This window comes from Myotis davidii, unplaced genomic scaffold, assembly GCF_000327345.1.
Source record: "Myotis davidii unplaced genomic scaffold, ASM32734v1 scaffold38, whole genome shotgun sequence".
Lineage (NCBI taxonomy): Eukaryota > Metazoa > Chordata > Mammalia > Chiroptera > Vespertilionidae > Myotis > Myotis davidii.
The window spans coordinates 3,673,222-3,685,882 of record NW_006291383.1 but is presented as its reverse complement, the minus strand read 5'-3'; the positions used below and the strand labels follow the sequence as shown (position 1 = coordinate 3,685,882).

The 12,661-nt window shown below is 45.4% G+C and overlaps 1 protein-coding gene across 1 annotated transcript in view; it reads left to right on the top strand.

Annotated features, from left to right (window-relative positions):
• LBP (lipopolysaccharide binding protein) overlaps window positions 1-1,742 on the top strand; it is a 25,297-nt gene extending 23,555 nt beyond the window's left edge. The window contains exon 17 of the mRNA XM_006764611.2: window positions 1,357-1,742. Coding sequence (XP_006764674.1) covers window positions 1,357-1,401 — 45 coding nt within the window. The 3' untranslated portion in view covers window positions 1,402-1,742. The remainder of the gene's footprint in view (window positions 1-1,356) is intronic.
• Window positions 1,743-12,661: the final 10,919 nt, after the last annotated feature.

Sequence of the window (12,661 nt, the reverse complement as noted above, 5' to 3'; positions counted from 1 at the left end):
CCTCCCCCTCCTCTGGACTGGGGGACTCCGGAGGGGTTGAGAGGGACTGGGCACTGCCATCTTTGTCACAGAGTGACAATTAATTTGCATATTACTCATTTATTAGATAGGATATGTGTTTGGTGTGCTCCCCTTCATAGACCCATTACCCCCACATACACCGACAGTTTGAATTTTAATATACTTCCTTCAGTATTTTTATGTCGCTAAGCATTTGAAAAAATTGTGTTTTGAATAGTTGCATTGCTAGTGCTCATACATGTTTTCTTTTTTTCTTTTTGTTGCAATCTAGTCCCCCACGTGGGCCGCCCCCCCGCCATCCCCTCCTCCCCAGTGTTAAGTACTGCCTCATCCATCAGATGGACCATAATTTACTGAACTATTTTAGAACCAAGGAACATATCTAATTCTTCACTATTCTCTCCACTGCTCGACCGAGCATTTTATGGTCCATCTGTGTCTCACAGTCCAGGGTATCTTTCTAGGGCAGCGTCTGTGAGGTGGGGTGACTGGGATGGTGGCACTGAAGGAGAGGCTGCATTGTGCCTGGCACAGCATCAACATCCAGCAAACAGCAGCTGCGAAGAGAGCGAAGGGCAGTGTCGTGGCCAGGAAGGTTGAAACACTGGCCACCTGATATATTTGAAAGTCAAATCTCCAAAAGTCTTTTGGGCACTGAGATACTCAACACCCAACTTCGGTTGGGCGTTTACAAGGAATCAGAAGGATTGTTGTTCCGAGCAAAGACTGAGTGACGGTTCATGCAGCTGGCCCCAGTTTTCTCCTCTGTAAAATGGGGTGTAGCCCGTAGCCTACTGGGCTCCTGGGACAGTAAGAGGCCCAGCACGGAAGCGCCTCGCTCAGTGTGGCACGTGGGAAGTCATTGGAAGATGTATGACATGCTCTTATTCATTACAATTGTGAGCTCCATTCTGTCCATTCGTTTGACACCCAAAGGCAGGGGATGTCTCGCCGTGGGAATGACTAGGACTTTGCCTTGAGTGCAGAATTCCTGCCCCTTTGGGCGATGGAAACCTACGAGGAAGTGGGAGCGGAAACCTTGGTGGCTCACAGTTTTGTATTGTTTGCCAAGGAGAGAGCATTCAGGTGACACAGGACATTTATGAGGCCTGCCCGGAAGCAGCAGCTTGGGAAATGGCAGATAAATCGCCGCCTTAGAGCAGGCCGCTGGCAAAAGCAGTGCTTTATGGAGACCTTGGGGACGGAGGCACGCTGAGATTTATGTACTGACCTGGTTTCTGGCAGAGCTTGTGTTCCCACAGACGTGGGCCTCCTTTCAAATCTCTTTGAAGCAGAGGATGTGTTTACCATCCTGTTCTGTCTTGTCTCTCCTAGGACTTCCTGTTCTTAGGCGCCAACATCCAGTACCTGAGAGTTTGAGGGCGAGGAGACAGACGGGCACGGAGGCCGAAGTGGGGTCAGCAGGGTGCAGCTCCATATCTGCAGGCTATTCCTGGAGATTCTGGGAGGATGAAGACTTTCCTGTTCTCTCTGGGGGGACGTCTGCCTGGCCTCTGCCCCCCACTCCTCTTCGGGAAGTGTGCCCAGGCCCTCTTCAACTCCGGACTTTGCCTTCTCCGCCAGGATGGACACCGTCCTCACTGGCCTGTAGATCATCAAGGGCAGTCACCGTCGTTTTCATTCACCGTCTGGTCCCCATGCACAGTGCTGGCACGTAGTGGGTCCTCAATAAATACGTACTGAATGATTCACTGAAGGAACCACCTGGTCCTCCCTATTGCCCACGGGATCTTTGGATGGTCAGTCCCATCTGTGGTCTCCAGTGCCTGACCCTGACCACACTCCCCTTTCCCATCCGCTGCTGCTGTGGGAACCTCAGTGAGAGAAGAAGGGATTCTGCTCCCCGCTCAGCCATGGACCTGGCACTGGTGCCCGCTCTCTTAAGGGGCTTGTCCATATTGGTTTATGGGGAATTTGTGGGCTCATTTTAATATATGCCTCCTAACCCCCTCACCTCTTGCCTGCTGCAGACACGGAGCCAATGGGTCTCCCAGAGCAAACACTCAGCCACCTACTGCTTTCCCCATTGACACGGGTGTCAATTAGGAGGAAATTGACCCGTCTCGGGTTTTGGTCCGACCCAAATAGAAAGCTCATCCCACTGATGTTTATGAGCCCCCAGCCTGGAGGAAGAGGCCTTGGTTTCTAATCATCGCACAACCAGACTTTGATCAGACTAAAGAGCCGCTTCCAACCTATGTGGTTGGTTACCCCAGGACTGGGAGTCACCAGGATCGTTTGGTATTTTTTATTGTGCGCATGAGCAGATGGATGGCGCTGCCCGCTGGCAGGTAGGTCACAGGGAATAGACGGATTTACCGTGTGTGACAGGTGCGGTCCAAGATGGGACGATGGCTGTGTGAGCCGGGGCTGCCCCTCCCCCTCCTAGCTCCTTTGGCTCACTTGTCCGCCACCATCATCCATCGCTGTGGTGGATGGGGGAAGGGCCCAGGCTTCTTCCAGTGCTAGCCATGTGGTCTTGGGCAGTCCCTCTCCCCTTGGGGTCCTCACCTATGAAATAGGGGTGATAGTAATAGTAGCTACTTCCCAGGGCTGTGATAATGATGAGGTTAGGTAACCTGTTTAAAGGGATTTATTTAGCCATAGTGAGGACTCAATAGGTATTGGCCAGACCTGCTTACCAAGCATCTCCCATTTGCGGGCACTGGGTCACAGCATGGGGTATGGAGAGGCAGCTTAGACCCAGTGCCAGCCCTGCTCTTCAGAGCATTGCCTCGGATGTGGTGGAAGAGCCAGCCTTGCTTCCGGTGTACTTGCTCTGGGCTCCTGGCAAGGCCTCACTGAGCCTCGGTGTCCTCACGTGTCCAGTGTGGCCGGGACCCCTCCTTTCAGGGTGACTAGGGTCGCGATGGGTTCATGTCAGGCTTCTGGGAATGCCCCGGGCACAGCCAGGTCCTGGTAAATGGCTGGTGCTACTTCACCTGCCTCACTTTGGGGTCCCCGGGAGCAGACCCTGCGACAAGGAGGAGAGGTTTCCAGTGGAGAGAAAATGGGATGGGGCAGGGGAGGGAGCCTACGAAAGGTATGCGATCAACCAGTTAAGGGCCACAGGTGCTGGGGTATGTATATACCCTCCCCTCTCGGTCACTGTTTGAAGAGAGGTCCTGGCTCCAGTCTGGGCAGAGCGGGCGCTAGCAGCCACAGAAACTTCTTATCAAAGAACAGCAAGCATTCCTCTTCCCCCAACCTCACTTCTTTCAAAACCTGCTTTTTTCCCCGACTTATTTGTATCTGAGGATGGTACCACTCTGCTTTAGTAGCAGGTTTAGCTCAGTGGACAGAGCGTCAGCCTGCGGACTCAATGGTCCCAGGTTCGATTCCAGTCAAGGGCATGTACCTTGGTTGCGGGCACATTCCAATGGGGAGTGTGCGGGAGGCAAGTGTGTGGGAGGCAGCTGATCGATGTTTCTCTCTCATCGATGTTTCTAACTCTCTATCCCCCTCCCTTCTTCTCTGTAAAAAAATCAATAAAAACACAAAAAATTGACTGTGGCCGGGTGGTCGTGGGGACCTTCAAACGTGCACCTGGTGGCAGAGTGAGGGTGGCCTGTGGACTGGCCTTCCTCTCTGTAAAAAAATCAATAAAAAAACACACACAAAAAATTGACGGTGGCTGGGTGGTCGTGGGGACCTTCAAACGCGCACCTGGTGGCAGAGTGAGGGTGGTCTGTGGACTGGGCCACATCTCCCTTCACTGTTGGGGGCTGGGGGGTGGGGGGGTCTCCTGTTCTCCGGCTCCTCAGGACACGCTGCTGCCTCAGACGCTGAGCCCGAGGAGAAGACACTTGGAACCTGTTCTCTGTCACCTGGCTGAGCCTGGAGGGCCACCTCCTGCCCCCAGCTGACTCATCCTCAGCTCTGCTCTCGTGGGTGCTACAAGCCCTGTATCGGTCAGGCTCCCTAACTGCACCCTTCATAATCCCCTGTGGTTAGCAGAAGCAGGAAGTCCGTAAGGCCAGCAGTGACTGCTCTCACCCTCATGCACAGTAAGTCCTCACTTAATGTCTTCAATAGGTTCTGTGACTTTAAGTGAAGAGACATAATGAAACCAGTTTTACCACTGACATAAACAAGAATTAAGTTCTCTGGCATCTCATCAACATTATAATGAAGTGACACTGAATGAAAGAACAGTGTTCAAGGACCTGCTATATACTCCTTTGGTCCAGACCTCTCTTCGGAGCTTCTGACCTGCCCCCTAACGACAGGCTTGACATCCCCTCGGGTGGACTGGCTGTGAGGGCTGCACGGGGCTCCTGTGATAAGGGAATCTGTAAAGGCGTCCTGAGGCTTTTCCCTGGAGTCTGGTGCATAAATCCCTCCACCCTCCCGCCCTCAGCACATCTGCCTGGGCCCGCTTCTCCCAGGCCGCAGAGGAACGCTGGCAGTAAAACAGCAACACAGACGGCTGCTTTATGGGCCAGAAGACACGATTTTCCACCTGGGGCCACTAAAGAATCCAGAGCTGAATCTCCACTTCCCTGAGCGAAGGCTTTCCTCTCGCCACAAGTGATCTCCCGGGGCCCTTAGGCTATTTCTAAAGGGATGCTTTCACCACTACCACCTCATCTTGGGTGCAGAGGTAGGCCCGAGCCATCACCTGCACCCCCAAGACCCACTCAAGCCCAGCTAGATTTCAGCCCCGCCCAGCCCACCCCCAGAAAGCTTTCTAGATCTGCAGTCCAATCAAGAATGGTTCTCTAAGAACTGCTCCTGCACAGAATCATTTTAAGAGTCAATACCGCCCAGCCGGCATGGTTCAGTGGTTGAGTGTTGACCTATGAACCAGGAGGTCCTGGTTTGGTTCCTGGTCAGGGCACGTGCCCAGGATGCGGACTTGATCCCAGTGTGGGGGATGCGAGAGGCAGCTGAGAATCTGTATGTGATTCTCTCTCATCATTGATGTTTCTATCTCTCTCTCTCTCCCTCTCCCTTCCTCCCTGAATCAATAAAAAATATATATGTTTTTTAAAAGGGTCAATATAAAATGGCTAAAATGAAAAACACAGACAAAATCTAAGCATTGGCAAGCATGTGGACGGAGTAGCTGGAACACTTGCCCGTTGCTGGTGGGAGTGTAAAATGGGTACATCCATTGGAAGGATCTGCTAACGTTGAACATGCATGTCCCTATGACCAGCAATTCCATTCCTCAAGGACTAGCTGCATATGTTCAACAAAAGACACGTGCTGGTATGTTTATGAAGCCCTCTTCATAACAAGCCCTCACTGAAAATACCCCACGTGCCCCTCAGGAGTGCACAGGTGAACTGTGGAGGAGTCACACATGGAATAGTAACAGCACTGAGCCAAAATGAGCTTCACCTGCATGCAGTGACGTAGACGAATCCTGCAAACAGGATGCTGAGCGAGAGACTGGACACAAAAGGGTACGTACTGTTTGGTTCCATTGATACAAAGTTCAAAAACAGGCAAAAGGAATTCATGGAAGTCAAAGTTGGGAGGAGTGACCGCCGAAGGCCAGGAGGGTCTCCTGGGGTTTTGATACTGTTCTGCTTCTTGACACGTGTGTGAGTTCACTTGGTCAGCATCCGTCTATGTACACTTATTATTTGCACACTCTTCTGCACATTTATCCTTCAAAGACGTACATATAAGACACGTCTGTATTTATGAGACTTTTTATAATGTCTGATTAATTAGGCTCCCAATAAAGTTCCGTTTCTCCAGGTTTTTCCATCCAATAAAACAGAAGCACAATTTGCGTAGGCTGTTTATCACGGCACTGTTTATAGCAGCAAAAGAATAACAAAGCACAACATAACAAAAACCGAAAGCCACCTGTGGCCTTGATAAGAACCGGTAAAGTATGGGGCATACAATCAAAGGGAGACTGTGCAGTCTAAGAAGAATGACCATATGAGCAAACATAAAAAGCCCGGCAAAGGCATTATTAGGTGGAGAGAGTGAGCTAGGCAGATACGGTGTTATCTCCTTTAATTGAAAGTGCTGTAGACACATACACAGATGCTTATAAGTATACAGGAAATTTCTAGGGGGTTATCCAAAATGCTGGGAATGAAGTCAGTTCTGAAGGTTGGAAATGAAGGGTTTGTAAAGTTGGGAAGCTTTTACTTTCCTTCTTATACCTGTTTGGTTTTCTTTCTTTCTTTTTTTTTTTTACACAAAATATTACTTTAAAAAAAAGTAAGGATGTAAATCAAAGTAATTTAGGCACATGCTTAAAAAATCAAATGTGCAAAAGGGCTTATAATAAGAAGCCACGGTCGCAAAGGGAATATTAGCTCCTTGCTAATATTTTAAAAGTATAAATCATAATGAATTCTCTTAGAAGCATTATACTTGTGTACTCTGTTGCTGTATGTCTCATTTTTAATTGAACATTAAGGGAATGCAGTATTTTAATTGCAACTCCGCCAATATCTTCATCTAGAGACGTGTTGCCATTTTTGCCTGTTATGAAATTTCTGTTGCCAAGAAAGTCAGGATTACATTATTTACTTTCAGATTGCATTGGTTTAGTGCAGGGGTGGGCAAACTTTTTGACTCGAGGGCCACAATGGGTTCTTAAACTGGACCGGAGGGCCGGAACAAAAGCATGGATGGAGTGTTTGTGTGAACTAATATGAATTCAAAGTAAACATCATTACATAAAAGGGTACGGTCTTTTTTTTTCCAATAGTTTTATTCATTTCAAACAGGCTGGATCCGGCCCACAGGCCATAGTTTGCCCACGGCTGGTTTAGTGCATTTTTGGTTACCAAAATACTAAGATAGCTTAGGGGCTATGAAATGGTAAATATTCATGATGTGTGAGAGAGCATGATACATAACTGTACAATCCCAATTCCGAAAGAAAGGGAAGCTTAGTTGTGTAGACACACAGGAGACTGAGAAGGACACGTCAGACTACAAACTGCTTGTGATTATGGATGGCTTTGTTCTTCACTTCTTGTGTTTTTCAGTTTCCTACTATATGCACATGTTAACTTAAAAAAATAGTGTTATTTTTTTAAAAAAACAAGACAAAACAAAAAAGTCTCATTTTATTATTTTGCATCTAGATACCTAGTTTCCCCACCATCATTAGTTAAAGATAATATGTTTGTATGGGAAATAAAGCAACAATTAATAATCAATAATACAAGAATAAACTCTGTTTCAAGTACTCACAACTGAAAACCTACTTTTGCCCCACCCTGTACTTTACCCTCCACACCACCACCACCATTGTGTAGTCTGGCACCCTTGTCAAAGATCATTTTGCCATATATGTGTAGGTTTATTTCTGAGCTCTCTATTCTCTTCCATTGGCCTATATGTCTGTCTTCCATTGGCCTATATGTCTGTTTTAATTTCTGTAGCTTTGTAATATGTTTTTAAGTCAGGAATTGTGAGGCCTTCAACGTTATTTTTCTTTCCTGAGATTGTTTTGGCTATTCAGGACCCTTTTTGGATCCATATAAATTATAGGATTATTTTTCTACTTCTGTAAAAATATGTCATTTAGCCTGGCCAGTGTTGTTCAGTGGTTGAGCGTCGACCTATGAACCAGGAGGTCACAGTTTGATTCCCGGTCGGGGCACATGCCTGGGTTATGGACTTGATCCCCAGTGTGGGGTGTGCAGGAGACAGCCAATTAATGATTCTCTCTCCCTCTCCCTTTCTCTATAAAATCAATAAAAATATATGTATTTTTAAATGTCATTTAGATATTGATAGGGATTGCACTGAATCTGCAGATCACTTGGAGGAGTATGGACATTTTGATAATAGTATTAAATCTTCCAACCCATGAACATAGGATGTCTTTCCATTTATCTGTGCCTTCTCTAATTTCTTTCAGCAATGTTTGTTAGTTTTCAGTGAACAAAGTCTTCTTCTTTCTTAGTTAAACTTATTCCTAAGTAGTTTATTCTTCTTAATGCTATCATAAATGGGATTACTTTCTTAATTTCCTTTTCAGATTTTTCACTTTTCATGCAACTAATTTTTGTATGTTGATTTTGTATCCTGCAATTTTGTTGAGTTTGTTTATTAATTCTAATGGTTTTATTGTGGAACCTTAATGCTTTATACATAAAAATCATGTCATCTTTGAACAGAGATAATTTTGCTTCTTCCTTTCTGATTTGGATGCCTTTTTTTCTTTCTCTTGCCTAATTGCTCTAGCTAGGACTTCCAGTACTATGTCGAATAGAAGTGGTTATAGTGGACACCCTTGCCTTGCCTTCTTCCTAACATCAGAGTATAAGTTTTCAGTATTTCCCCATTGAGTATGATGTTAGGTGTGGGCTTTTCATATATGGGCTTTATTATGTTGAGTTAGTTTCCTTCTTTTCCTCATTTGTTGAGTATTTCTTATCACGAAAGGTGTTGAATTTTGTTGAATGCTTTTTCTGCGTCTATTGAGATGATTATGTGATGTTTATCCTTCATTCTGTTAAGGTGGTATTTGATTTGTGTATGTGGACCCATCTTTGCATCCCACGGATAAATCCTATTTAGACATGGTGTATGATCATTTTAATGAGCTGTTGAATTCAATTTGTTATCATTTTGTTCAGGATTTTTCTCATCTAGAGTCATCAGAGATATTGACCTAGTACTTTTCTTTTCTTGTACTGTCTTTGTTTGGCTTTGGCATCGGGGTAACACAAGCTTCATAAAATGAGTTTGGATGTATTCCCTCCTCTACAGTATTTTGGAAGAGTTTGAGAAGAATTGGCATTAATTCTTTTTTTAAATGTTTGGTAGCATTCTCAGTGAAGCCATCTGGTTCTGGGCTTTTCTTTGTTGAGTGATTTTTAATTACTGATTTAATCTTCTTACTAGTTATAGGTCTGCTCAAATTTTCTATTTCTTCATGATTCAATCTTGACTAGTTTTATGTTTCTAGGAATGTATCCATTTCTTCTAGCTTATCCAATTTGTTTCATATAATGTTCATAGCAGTCTATTGTAATCCTTTTTATTTCTGGCATCAGTTATAATGTCTCCTCTTTCATTTCTGATTTTGGGTCTTCGCTCTTTTTTCTTATTCTAGCTAAAGGCTTATCAATTTAAGGCTTATCTCGGATGCACTGTGCAGAGGATCAGATGGTGAGGTGGCTGCTGATGTTCGGCGTTCAATTATTTGGAAAAATCCTTATTGTTTCCATTAGAATATTCAGTTTCCTCAATCTATGTACCAGTGTGGGGAGGAAAGGAAATTCACTCATAAGTTGATCTCTGTAAAAAAATGAAACAACTCTAAATTTTATTGATTGTCCTTGCTCAGTTAACCCTTCCTTTCCTCCAGTAAGAACATATGCACCTGTCTAGACAATAAATAACCAAATGATCACTTCTGGTTCAGAATTTTAGAAGCCTGTTTTCAGCTCTACAGTTCATCTGGCAATTGATCATGTGGTACTGTAACCTGCTATTTAATATTTTGTTATCTAACTTCTGAATTGTATGTCTAACCTCCCTAGGAAGATTATAATTTCCTTGAGGGCAGGAAACAGGTATTATGTCTTTGTGTCACCCACAGCTCATTGCAGTGCTCAGTTGGGTACTTAATATGTATCTGGTGGTTTAATTTGAAGTCTTTTGTCACTTAGCCTAACATTCCTATGTTTTCCCCAGTTACCAGCTGCCTTAGGAACCTTATCACATAGCTCCTCCAATCTACAGTCAGCTGTTCATTGTCTCCATGTCCTCTGCGTGTGCCGCACATGCTCAGTTGCCCCACCCTCCTGTTCAGATCACAGGGCTCCCCAAAGGCTATCTCGCCCTGTCCTCACTCTTTCTGATGATTCCAAGCTGTCTGCTGGGGCTCCAGAGGGTACTCGGAAGGTGGATGAGCTGTGAAATGTTAAGTCAGGAGGGTGGGAACCCAGGGCAGCAGCAAACAGAGGCCTACATTTTGGAGGGTGGTCAAGAGCAGCAGGGATGGGAGGCCTGGTAAACTGAGATAATTTTTGCCACAGTTAATATTTGGGTGAATTTCCATGACAGCTTCCCTTCCAGGAGAGCCTGGGCCTGGTTAAGGTCATGCAGAGAAGGAGTATAGACTGTGTGGGTGCGGAGCCTCCAAGAAAAAAGTCCCTTTTAGCTCTAACATTCCATGATTTGAAGTTGCTTACTGTTATGGGCTGAATTGTGTCCCCAAGAACCTATGCTGAAGTCCTAACCCCCAAATCCCTCAAACTGTGACCTTATTTGGAAACAGGGTCTTGACGGAGGTAGTCAAGTTAAAATGAGGTCACTAGGGTGGGCCTTGTCCAATCTGACTGGTGTCCTTATAAAAAGGGCGGATTTGGACAGAGACAGACACATACCCAGGCAAGATGCTGGAAAGGCAGCCCTACGATGACAGAGGCAGAGGTTGCACTGATACCGTTGCTAAGAAGCACCTGAAGCTACCATAAGTAAGGAAGAGGCAAACAACGTTTCTCCTCAAAGTCTGAGGGAGCCTGGCCCCTCTGTGCGTCCCTGGGTTTCAGACTTCTGGTCTCCAGAACTGAGAGACAGTAAATATGTGTTGTTTTAAGCCACCCTGGCAAACTAATACACTTACCTTGTCCACATTTCCTTTCTCTTGTCCATAAAATGAGCACTTAAGGTCAACGTCCCGAGAGGGGGAGGGTTCCCCTTGAGATAAAGACTCCAATGGGCTTTACTTAGCCATGCAGAAGTCAGCTTTCTCACCCAGGTTGCAAACTCACCACAGCTGTTTCAAGTATTCTCATGAGAGGAAAATCTTCCAAAGTGTTCCCTGGGAAAAGGACTCCCAGGTTGGCATGTTCTCTCCTGGGGGGATGTCCTAGCTGCTCAATGCCCCCTGGACCACTCCTGCTCGCCGTGTGAATCTGTGCAGAGGATCAGATGGTGAGGTGGCTGCTGATGTTCGGGGCCCAATTATTTGGAAAAATCCTTGTTGTTTCCATTGGAATATTTCGTTTCCTCAATCTCTGTGCCAGTGTGGGGAGGAGAGGAAATTCACTCATTCCACAAATATTTACCGAGTCTTCACTGTATGCCAGGTGCTGTTAAGGTACTTGGGATATAGCCGTAAACAAAAACACCTCTGTAAAGCTCTTATTCTAGTGGGAGAGAGAGACAATAAACAAAAACATAAGTTAATTATATAGTAGGGTAAGGGATGATCATGGTTATGGGAGAAAATAGAACAGGGTTATAATCCAATCTTTACTTTGTTGCTCAAATGATCTCAGCTTTCAGCCCTCAGCAATGACTGCAGGTTGGTTCCTGGGTCCTTTCACAATAAACCCATCATTTTCTGAGCACTTCCTTACTCTCCAGCACCAGGGTATCTTCCAGACTCATGTTTTACTTTCTCTACCCAAACTCTGGAATTAAACATCTATACAAGAAACTTTAGTTTTTTAAAATAGGAAAATGGTGTCCTGGCTGGTGTGGCTCAGTTGGTTGAGTGTCCTCCTGTGCACCGAAAGTTTGCCGGTTCAATTCCTGGTGAGGGCACATTCCCAGGTGTGGGCTCGATCCCCAGTTGGGGGTGTGCAGGAGGCAGTTGATCAGTGATTCTCTCTCATCATTGATGTTTCTATCTCTCCCACTCTCTTCCTCTATGAAATCAATATAAGTACAAAAAAATAAAAATAAATTTAAAATCTTTAAAAATAAAATAGGAAAATTGTAGTTAGAAACTATGATCTGGATACTAGATATATAGGTGCACTCATTGCTACTAGGATGTCATTGAACTAAGAAATACACATGGGTGAACTAACACATTCATACACACATCCGTATTTATTTTTATGTTAATTCATCTGAAAATACATTTAAAATCATGGGTTTATACTTACATTTCAGATTTCAACCCACACAGTGTTCATTCTAGCTCTTTCCTTAAGATCTCTCTATATAAAAGCATAAGTGACCATTATGACCAGATGACCAGAAGACCAGCCAGTAGCTATGATGCGCATTGACCTCCAGGGGGCAGGTGCTCAATACAGGAGCTTCCCCCTGGTGGTTAGTGAGCTCCCACAGCCATCCACCTGCGGCCAGCCAATCTCCCGTGGTCCCTCCCCCCCAGCCGGCCAGCTGTGATCGGCTCCAATCTCTGGTCAGGTTGAGGGACCCCACCTGCGCATGAATTTGTACACCCGGCCTCTAGAGTGTGTGTGTGTGTGTGTGTATGCTTCTTTTTTCTTATTTATTTTTTTATTTTAGAGAGAGGAAGAAGGAGCGAGAAAGAGAGAGAAACATCGATTTGTTGTTCCATTTATTTACCCATTCATTGGTTGCTTCTTGTATGTGCCCTGACGGGATCAAACCAGCAATCTTGGCATATCGAGACAACACTCTGACCAACTGAGCTACTCAGCCAGGGCTCTTTTCTTTACTTTTAATTTCTTTTTCTGATGATGAGAAACATGGCTCTTGTTACCCACAACACATTTAGTTTTTTGTTCAATACTAGTCTAATCTAATAAAAGAGAAACATGCAAATTGCCCGCACACCCGCTATGCCCTAAGCCACATCCACCGGCCAATCAGAGCGACTCTATTCAAATTAACCCAACCAAGATGGCAGCCGGCAGCCACGGAGCTGGAACAAGCAGGAGGCTTGGAGGGTTTC